Source organism: Schistocerca gregaria, chromosome 5, assembly GCF_023897955.1.
Source record: "Schistocerca gregaria isolate iqSchGreg1 chromosome 5, iqSchGreg1.2, whole genome shotgun sequence".
Taxonomy (NCBI): Eukaryota; Metazoa; Arthropoda; class Insecta; order Orthoptera; family Acrididae; genus Schistocerca; species Schistocerca gregaria.
This window is the reverse complement of record NC_064924.1, coordinates 310,458,218-310,469,186: the sequence shown is the minus strand read 5'-3', so window position 1 is coordinate 310,469,186 and position 10,969 is coordinate 310,458,218. Positions and strand designations below refer to the sequence as shown.

Below are 10,969 nucleotides of genomic sequence, written 5' to 3'. Positions count from 1 at the left end.
TGAGTGCACCTCAGTTACACAAGACCTCAATACACCAAACTTCTGTTGCACCAGCTCTCAGTGTTACTAAACACATCTTTGTCTTCATGAAATTACTTGATTGCCTGATGTATCCCTTATTGACACTGAAGGCCAAGTTGCACAATGTTTGCCATACCTGGATGTTCCCAGCAGTATGTACTGGTAACATTGCTACTTGAATGATGATGAGCATAAAAAAAGGAAGCTTGTGTTGTGTTACACAGGAAATAATCGATGAATACTCCATGTGTTTTATAACTGATAGTTGATAAACAAACAATAGGCGTTGCATTAATTTTTTGTGGTAAATGTACGGAATGTACGAGCTTCCCTGTTGGGTGTGCATGCTGAAATCATATTGATCATTTGTAATTTTCTTTTTTTATGAACAGAGCTTCAGTACTACAAATTGCCAGTTGTTTTGGCACAGATAGTGAAAGCAATGTGCACAGAAACTTATTTGTCATTCTGGTTAGATCTTTGAATATCTGTTTAATATCTATGATGGGCATATTAGTGTTAACTGATCACCGATTTTATCATGTTACATTGACATATAAAAAGTTTTTGTTTTCATAGGGGGCTACCAGTCACAAATTTTTGTTGATTTACTTGAATTATTTAATAAGGCATAGTGTTTCAAGTAGAAATCCACATCTTCAGACTACAATAGAATGCAAAAAAACATTTAACAGAATTACTCATAGATATTAAAGTTGTTCTTTCCAATCTTGGCTTGTGCTGTGGCCATCTTTACTCACATGAAATGGTTGTGTTCTTGTCATCCATTGTTATGTTTGTTTGGATATTGTTAATCACCATTTATAAACTTCTAAAAGATATTTAGTCATAACAGTCAACTCTACAACCATATTGTATGCAAAAAGATGGTCACAGCACATGTACATGCACATGCATTATCATTCTTCTCTTAAATGTTTTTTCATTAATAAAAATTCAATTTTTTATTTAAACTGTTTGTCACAACACAGAAATTAGTGTTTAGCACAGTGCATATTTCCACAAAATATTATGTTGTTTTCCTGCACTTTATCAATATTCCATTTACGTAGCTTCACAACACTGGAACTAACACTTGCATCATAGAATGATTTATGGCAGGGTGCAGACAATTGCTGAATGTTTTATATTTATGAATAAATAATGAACTGTTTCGTAATTTTTATGTATTATTTTCTTAAATGATTTTTTTCATTGTAGCCTGAAGATGAGGTTTCTACCTCAAAACCTGTTGCTTTATTAAATGATTTAAGTAAGTCAACAAAAATTGGAGACTGGTAATGATATCAGAAAAATATTTTCTCATTTTCGAAGCAGTCACAGTTTGTTAATAGGGAGTACGGCTTTAAATTGTCACACTGACAACACACAAATTTGCCCGCTCTTGATTTAAATGACACTCTGTGCCCTCTTTTTTCTGTTAATGCACCTGGTAAGTGTGTCTACCTGGACTGATAACATAGGTTTTAACTATCTTATTCTGTGTATGCTTTAAAAAGGAATGAACACATTTGTTGACTGGAATAGGCTGTAAAATATTTTGTTACAATATTAGGATTTTTAAAATATTTTTCATTAAACACATGTTTATTTTTATTTACTTCAACATGGTTGAATTTTATTTTGAAGTCTTGTTTATAAAACAATCTATAAAATGTGTTTAAAATTATTACTATGGGCAAGTAGTGACAAATTCAAATACTACGAAAATAAATAATTATGGACTATACTTGATATTTTTTTCTTTTTGATTTTAAAACAGTTCTACTATCACTGCAGCAGTTTGCAAAAGTAACTATCAAGCTTCCACCTTCATATGTAAATGAAAAATAAATGTTGTTTGGATGGAAGAATTAATGCTTGCAAAACTTTTATGTTTCATTATTTTGGGATTAATGAAAATTCAATTTTTTATTTAAACTGTTTGTCACAACACAGAAATTAGTGTTTAGCACAGTGTATATTTGCACAAAATATTATGTTGTTTTCCTGCACCTTATCAATATTCCATTTATGTAGCTTATTTCTCACAAGACAGTGACAATTGTTTTCCACAAAATGTATGAGCCTACTTAATCAACCACTCTAATCTAGCACAGAGGATTTATAGCGACTGAATTACTTCTTTCCAGTTATTAGATGAAAACTAGTCAGAATTTTCATGGAGACTAAACTACACATAGTATTATTATGAAACTAACTAGAAGTCAATGAATTTATCTAGCCACCCATAATTTAATTGAAATTATAAAATGTCGTACATATTTGTATTATTAACCACTTACAAAATGAATGTAAGCTGTTTCTTTAAATTCTTGTGCTCTCATTTTGGTGTGTGCTTTTTAGATTTCATTGTTAAGGATATGACACTTAACTTTCCCTTTTATAAAAAAAGACAGTTATTTGTACATGGTGATAATTTGCATCAAGCTTGATTGTATGCATTTAAGGGTGGAAAGAACAATAAACATTTACAATGTTGATTGTCAAACAAGACAGTCCTGTATTTATTATATGGTACTTTTCAATTTTGTCATAATTTATTTACAAAAATGAGAACCCAAGACATTTGAAACTTAGTAACATGGTTACATGGCCCTTAATATGGGAGGTAGCCTGTTTTTTGGATCACCAACATGTGTCCTTCACAACACTGGAACTAACACTTGCATCATAGAATGATTTACAGCAGGGGGCAGACAATTACTGAATGTTTTATATTTATGAATAAATAATAAACTGTTTCATAATTTTTATGGTCATCATTGAGCATTATTTTCACTGCACATTTGTAAGTTTTTCACTTGAAAACTTTATATAGGTCCACGCTTTAAATATTAGTGGTTCCACTTCACACCCCTCACAGTCCTAAAACAGCAAATAGGAACTAGTCATTCTCACAAAAATTTCAATTTATACCATTGATAGAATATTTTTGCATCATGTTTTTCAATAACTAATATCATGTTACACTTCCAATAATGAAGCTTAAACTTAAACACATCAGCTTTCAATTTAAACAAGCAACAATAGTGGGAACTATTTGGCATAAATCTGTAAAAGTGGATAAACAATATACTGTTGCCTCAAATAATTGAAATGGCACATTGCAGACTTACACAATTAATAATATTTATCATATGCAAATAAATAAATTTCCTATCTATGCAAATGCAACATTTAATTTATTATGTCTATCCAGTTATGTATGTTTAGTCACAAACAATTATTGTTGTTTCTTTGGCACCTCGTGTTAAGAGTATAAGGTAATTGTCACTCATTCTACAGCTACTAAACAATACTGAAAAATGGGTGCAATGTAGGAAAATATAAGCCAGCAAAATCAGGAAGACTTTCACTGCAGTCATGCAGTATGGCTTGCATTTTGCAGTGGCTATGAATTGACTGCAGCATAAGCATCAGCTTAAAATCCAGACTGTAATATATGTAGGAAAATCTACCTTGTTACCAAAGAGAGTATTTTCCAAGAGCAAAATAAATGATTCATAATTGGAAATGAATCAAAAATTGCTGATAACAAAAACTTGAACTGCAAGAGTTATGTGGAATGTGTAAACAGAGAAAGATGAAAATGGCAGAGACACAAACCAGTAGTTTATATTCTCATTCTGAAACAGAACAAATCTAGGTAATTCATGTAATAAATGTTTAGATGAAATAGAAGTTACTAACAAATTACATGAACAACAATCCAACCTGATCATAAAGCAGGAGTCAAAACCAAAAATGAATGTAGATTGGAGGGATATAAAATGTGACATAAGAGAGAAATACAGCTAGATGACAGAGGAAAGATACCACCATACTGTATCTGTTACATCAGTTCTGTTTTCTCCTCCCTGATTTCTGTTCTTTCTTAATACTTCTAATGTGCTTTATAATTATATTTCTTACTATTTATTCCCCTTCCTTGTTATCATTATCACATAATTCAGTTCCCACGTATTATACATGCAAACAAAATTGACACTCTGTGCAGTGGCTTATGGGAGTGACAGTATAGGCATTCCCAATTACAGTTGCTCCCATCAGCCACCACTCTGAGTGTCAACTTTGTTTGTGTGAATAATACTGTAAATCGTTTCTTCACCTACACACCAATAACGCAAATGGTCAATGCTTACAACTGTTACAACAATCACTTTGAGAGAACTCATTTAGTCATTAGGCCTAATGCATCTCTCCAAGACAGTAGTATAAAAATAGTAGGTCAAAAACTCTAGCCAATCACAATTTATAGTGTTGATTTTGCTGATAGCTTTTAAGGCTTAGTATGCCACCTCCAAGAACATTTCATCATCAGCATCTGGGGAACCCAGGTTGTAAATAAGATGCAGCCAAAGCCTCAAAACATTTAGTGTTAAATTATTGCAATAAATTGTAAATAGTTACAATTTTCAATCTATTATTAGTAAACTGTTGGATTCACATTTGAATCTCACCCACTGTCACTGTTGTACCTACTAAATTTTTTACAGAGCACACAGTTCTAAAATTCTACTGTGTGTTTGTCTGTGTATGTCTGTGTGTGTGTGTGTGTGTGTGTGTGTGTGTGTGTGTGTGTGTGTGTGTGTGTAAGTGGGAACTAGCACAAGGGAACAGTGAAATGATATAAGACTTTTTCTCACTACCACATCATCTCCGATATTATCGAGCACATGTGATCACATAGCACCAAGGTTACGAAGATATGTGTATCATCACCAGTAAATGAATATAAATAAAGCATTTTGTGCAAATGTGTCATAGATAAAACTGGTCTGTTGATCATTTGACAGAAGAAAAACCCATCTTGCATGCATGTTGTCTAATACATTATCTTACAGTCTGTAAACTCCAGTGCACTTTAGAGCCACCAATGTCCTAAGATGCTGGAGATCATCTTGTTTCTTTAAAACTATCATCCTTGAGAATAGAGTGAAAAATGTATAACGAGTATAAACATGAATGTTATGTTGTCTGACAAAATAGCATCCACTATAAAAAAAGGGCAAAATTATGTAAGACATAGGACGTAAACTAAAATACTGTGGAATTACATACACAGAAGAAAATGGGAGACTGTTGAGAATGATGATAAAGAGATGCACAGACCATTTGAAAATAACTCATTAAATGAAACCTTACAATTAGTTTATCGTGCCACTATTGATCTGCTATTTTCTTCTCTGGCATTTTCCAAATCTTGTGGGGGAAGAAGAATCCATTAATTCTGAGGAACCAAGAGTAATTTTGACTCTCTTTATTGATGGTTAAAGATCTGGTAAATTAAAATACTGTTTCAGAAAGAAGATCATTACTTTTGGATGTAACATGGTATTAGGAGATTCATCTAGTTCACTTTCTTTCATTACCAGGTAAAATAACCTCATACATTGGAGAAAGAATACATAACTTAGACCACATAATTCTTCCCCAAAATTTTCAATATTGAACAGATTTGGTAGTTTATCCAGATGGCTGATCTTTATAGGTGGGTAATGCAGTTGTTATATATTGTATTCTAAGTTTAAAACAAATATTTCTGGAATAGCTTTTTTCATCTTATTGTAAAATTGAAAATAATTCTGACACTAAAACACAAAGTTAGCCCAAATTACAGTATTGTCTAGAATTTCAAAAGACAAACTGTTATATATTATCATTATTATTATCAACATCATCAGTTGCTTTATGCTATTGTATCATTAAATTTCAAAACATTGCTCAGTTTTTATACAGTCTACATTATTTAAATGATATCATGTATTTAATTACCTGCAAAATATTTAGCTCAGTGTACAAAATTTCATTGCTCATCTTTAAACTTAGAACCTCTGAATTTTTCTTAAGTGACTTTCTGGTATGAGTTTGTGTGTGTGTGTGTGTGTGTGTGTGTGTGTGTGTGTGTGTGTGTAATAACATTAGAAATACTAAATGTTTTTCATTGTTACTTTGAAATACATTTCAGTATTAATTGTGCTTAGGCTCTTATTACATTGAGTCATTATATAGTAAGGAAACATATAATAATTTAATAAAAAGAAAAGGTGAGTCAGATACAGTTCATATAAGGTATTTAAATAAAATGTGGCAAAGGATAACTTGAGTGTTACTGAGAACAGCAATGCAAGTTTTGGATATTAAATTTTTAGTAAATACATATTTATTATTTGCCAAAACCCACAGAGTGACAATAACAACCTTGGCGTTAGTGGAAAACTGTTAAGACGTTTTAAACAACTGATTCATTAAAGCCATTGCTCTTAGAATCCTTGATGAAAGTTAAGTTTTTCAATAAAGGAATCAAAATTCTTTATGGGGCTCTCTCACACTAAAGAAAGTGCAAGTGTTCTGTCCATGTGAAGTAAGATAATTTTAAAAAATCTACTAAATGGTTTGTTCACTTAAAAAAATTATTCGCTTTTCAGGAATTTTGTTTTAGGAAACGTTTTTTTTACTTGGATAGCAAACTGTTTCAGTTGGCATGTAATATGATAGTAAAAACATGTTGAATTTGTGAATTTCTTCTTCCATGCATTACACATGTTGATGACTGTGTTCCATCTTATATTCGTTCTTAGTTGAGAAAGTGTTCTGTAACATAAAACTATTCAGGGTTTATCTGAATATTTTGTCCTCATAAACTGAATGTATCTTAATATGAGAAATAACTATAAATTTTGCTGAGTGATAGGCTGTGGGAGCTGTTGTCCAGGAAAGCCGTTAGTAATTCATTGTAAATGTTATTACAACACGTAAATGTCGTAATGACAGGTACAGTCTATCATTGCAGAATTTACAGTATTTCTTTAAACCAGATATTTCAGTTTTGAATTATACTAGCACTATGAACATTTCCTATTGTCTTTTCATTCTTTGCAAAATAATAATGTTAGCATCTTCTTTGCATTAAATATCACTAAAATGTCAGACTGTTGCACATAGTATTTGCCACGCAGTATATTGGGGCACAGTTCATTGACAGAACAGGTATTCTGTTATTATAATATTTAATATAATTTGCTTTATTTTGTGTTATAAAAATAAGCATCAATAAAACACTGTAAGATAACATTGTGTACCCTCTGATTTCATGCCACTCATTCATATGTCTTTTTACCTGTGTTCAGGTGCAGTGCTCAGGACTTATAACACGCAGTTGTGTTTATATTAATCCAGAAACATTTGTATGTGTGAGAAATAAATACTGCATTAACTGGAACAGCTTAATTCATTGATGTATAATAATGAAACGAACTGCTGAAGTAGCAACAAAATTGGATTAAATGTAAGCTGCTCACAGGAAGAACATATAATTCTACATTGTTGCATCCAGAATCTAACAATTTTCTCCCCTTCTTCTTTTAGAAAAACTGGAAGTTGTTAAAAACTGATTTAGCAGAAGTAGAAATCACCATTATAGACATAAGGTAAATCAACAGAACCAGTGTTTATAAAGAAACAATCAAACAGAAGAATTTAGTAAGCATAATAAAAATGATAAAACTATCACTGGAAAATATTACCAATTTGACAGGATGCAGAAGAGGAATAAACATTACCTGTTATGATATAGTGTAAATGCCACATGCTTTTCAAAAGGAAGCCAGCACCAAGCATTTAGCTTCTGTAGATTTTCATTTTAATGAGGGCCTTCAGTACTTTCTCAATTATGAAAACATACCCAATGATTCATAGACAAAGAAATTGGGCAGTGTAATCATTTTGTTAAAATACATAAATTTCTTTGAACCACACCCTAAATAATCCTATCAGGGCTTTCTAATGATGAGAGAAATTCTTTTGAAGACAATATACAAAATGTGAAATTTTATACAGGATGAATCTGCATAAAAATATACAATAAAATTTTAAAGGTAATACAAAATTTTGATACTAAGAGAATTATCCACAACAGAAACTGTATGAAATTTACAGAAGATTTGTTACGTACATTTTTGGCAGTAAGTGGACATTATTCTTCAAACATGTAATCTGTCACCAAAACTTCCATTTTACTTTGTACTGGTGAATTTCACTTTGCAGTATTCCATATGGATTCACTGCAGATATGAAGCACCTACAACTCCTAACATGGTGTTGTCTACATAATCTAATGTGCACTCAAAGTAATACGAAAGTAAAATGACTTGCGAATGACCTTCTACTATTCTTCCACAGCCACTGTCATTGTCAAATCACAGGGCACAACTTTGATTGGTGTATGTAACAACATGTTCTTTTATACTGTAGTGGGCTATTTACACTCTTTCCATTAACATATGTACAAAGATATAATGACATATCTTGATGTATAGAAGGCGATTTACATTGTGTAAGCATCCTCCACTTTAATTTTGAAGATAATATTCTAATTCCTTTTTGTAATAGGATGTAATTTGAGCACTCATTATTCCTTATTCAAAGGAAACATTTATGATTTCCATGTCATTGTTCCACTTTTCCAAAACACTCCCCTCTTCTTTTGATTATAAAAGAATGTTCTTAAACTAGGACCAAAACAACCATTAGGCCTATCATCTTACTAGCCACTCATCAACTCTAGGTTGCCACTTAATAACAACAAGTTCAACTGTACTCAGTTTGAATGGGTCATTCATTATGAGTTCATTTATTATCATATAGCATTTTATCTAATGAATTGTATCTTGATTTGGTGGTTGTAGTTTGAATAGTTTACCATCACTATTAAGTAACAGATTATCACTATATAGCTCATAGAGCATGCAGACTTCTTTCAACTGTTTACGATGTTCATTCACAGGAACATCTGTTGTACACTGCACTCAAAATAACTGACTGTCCTGATTTTGAGAACAGTCACAAAATAATAATGAGAAGGAAAATGAACTCTCTTGGAAGTCACTCATTTTCCTCGATAAATCTCAATTATTCTGTCCTGGTCCACATATTCAAATATATGTGGAGCATCCATCAGAATACCAATTGTACCTGCCGTGGTCACCAAGAAAAAGATATAAAGTTGCAGCCTATCGATGACCATTGCTACGTACTTCCAGTCCTCCCGAATCTGAAAAACAAAGAAAGAAAGAAAAAAGACTCAAGATCATTTCACAATGAAAAGTTGAGTGAAAAATTATAACGGCCAAGTAAATGGAACGTTATATTTCAAGTTCAGAATATGTACATCAATCAGTCATTAATAATCTGTTTATTGCAGATCTAGATTTCAACCAGTATGTTACTATCATCGGTGTGGTAAAATGCAAATCAGATCATAATTACCACTTACCTATACATGTAGCCCCTACTAGACTTATCATGTCAGTATCTCAGTTCTCACTGATTGTGATCTGAAATACTGACATGGATAGTCTATTAGGGGCTCTTTGTAAAGGCAAACAATAATAATGATATGACTTTCATGTTACTGCACAAATGATATCCTACACAGTAGCTGCAACTGTATCTGCAACAAACAGGTTGCAAGTGACTGATTGCCATACATTGTCTCAGCTTTAAATAAACGCAGTTGCTGAGCACATCCAATCCATATGGAATTGGACCTGACATTATATTTCTTTGTTGGTGAGGTTAAACATGCCTATTTTCATCCTCTGACGAGACAAACAGATGGCACCTGCCAAGTTAATCAGTTTTGACACTTATCACATTTTACATTCATATCAGACATAGATTAAACAAATGCAAATGCCAAAATAGCTGTGAAATACAATGTTAAACAACTGAATGGTACATGATGATAAAGACCGTAACTGACAACTATTCCAGCCTTGGGCAAATTAGTCAACAGTTATGATCAGAAGGATTCTGGAGAAAAGCTAATTGAAAATAGGGGAAACAATAAGTGATTGCAAAATTAGATATTCTTGCAGCACAAATTTCTGTGGATTCTAAAATTAAAAAAAAATGTATGTTCACTTAGAGACAGGAATCTACTGTTAAGAATTATGACAAACTCTACAACATAAGAAACAATAACAACTATAATAAAAATAGGGTAACATAGATCTCAGAAAATATTTTTAATCCTAAGAAAAATATTATTCCACAGCAGACAGTATATAGGATGAGTTTTTGAAGTGTGTGGAGCACACTGTATGCAGTTCAGCATTTGTTTTTTTCTTTGATCTCCAGTTTAGTCAGTAGTTACTGTCAAAGTATTCTGCTTGTAGGAGTGAACTTGGAACCACTTTTGGCAATAACAAGCCAGTGTGAAGTTTCCAGAGAAAGTACAGTATTTCCAAAGTTGCTAACTTCATTTGCTTGGTTGACAAATTAAAATTTCTGTGAATTTTATTATCTACAGATTTTATTTTGATGAAGTAACTCTACAAAATCCTTACAATGTGGTTGTTATACATGTGAATTATTTAGTTTCTTGTTTGTCTGTCTTGTCATTTGTAATCTGCAGAAAAGTAGTGGTAGCTCCACAAATACTGGATTGTGTGGAAAATGACACATAACATTTTATTTTGTTTCAGTATCATCCACATGTCATCTGATTTGCTGTGTGCATAAAAACCCAGTTGTATACAATTAAATGACATTTAAAATATATCATTTGAGAGAGAGAGAGAGAGAGAGAGAGAGAGAGAGAGAGAGAGAGAGAGAGAGAGAGAGAGAGAATATAAGATTCCTAAGTTAAGTATTACAATGAACAGAACAATTACACAGGTAAAACTGTGAAATGAAGTTTCTACAGCACTATGCACTTTCTATGCACTTGGTAGGCTAAATGAAACATCAGTGTACTGTAGTTTAGCAGGTGTTTATTGTCAGTAGAGAACACTCATATAACATAAACTGAATGTGTGACATCTCTACTGTAGACTATATGTTCACTGTGATGGCTGTCAACTTCTTCACATTATGGAATGATGAGCCATGTTTTCTCTGACTTTCTGTAAGGTTCTGTAAT

At 32.1% G+C, this 10,969-nt stretch overlaps 1 protein-coding gene across 1 annotated transcript in view; it reads right to left on the bottom strand.

Moving 5' to 3' along the window:
- Positions 1 to 2,521: 2,521 nt before the first annotated feature.
- Positions 2,522 to 10,969, bottom strand: part of LOC126272568 (acetylcholine receptor subunit beta-like 1) — a 795,469-nt gene continuing 787,021 nt past the window's right edge. The window contains exon 7 of the mRNA XM_049975489.1: positions 2,522 to 9,097. Coding sequence (XP_049831446.1) covers positions 8,933 to 9,097 — 165 coding nt within the window. The 3' untranslated portion in view covers positions 2,522 to 8,932. The remainder of the gene's footprint in view (positions 9,098 to 10,969) is intronic.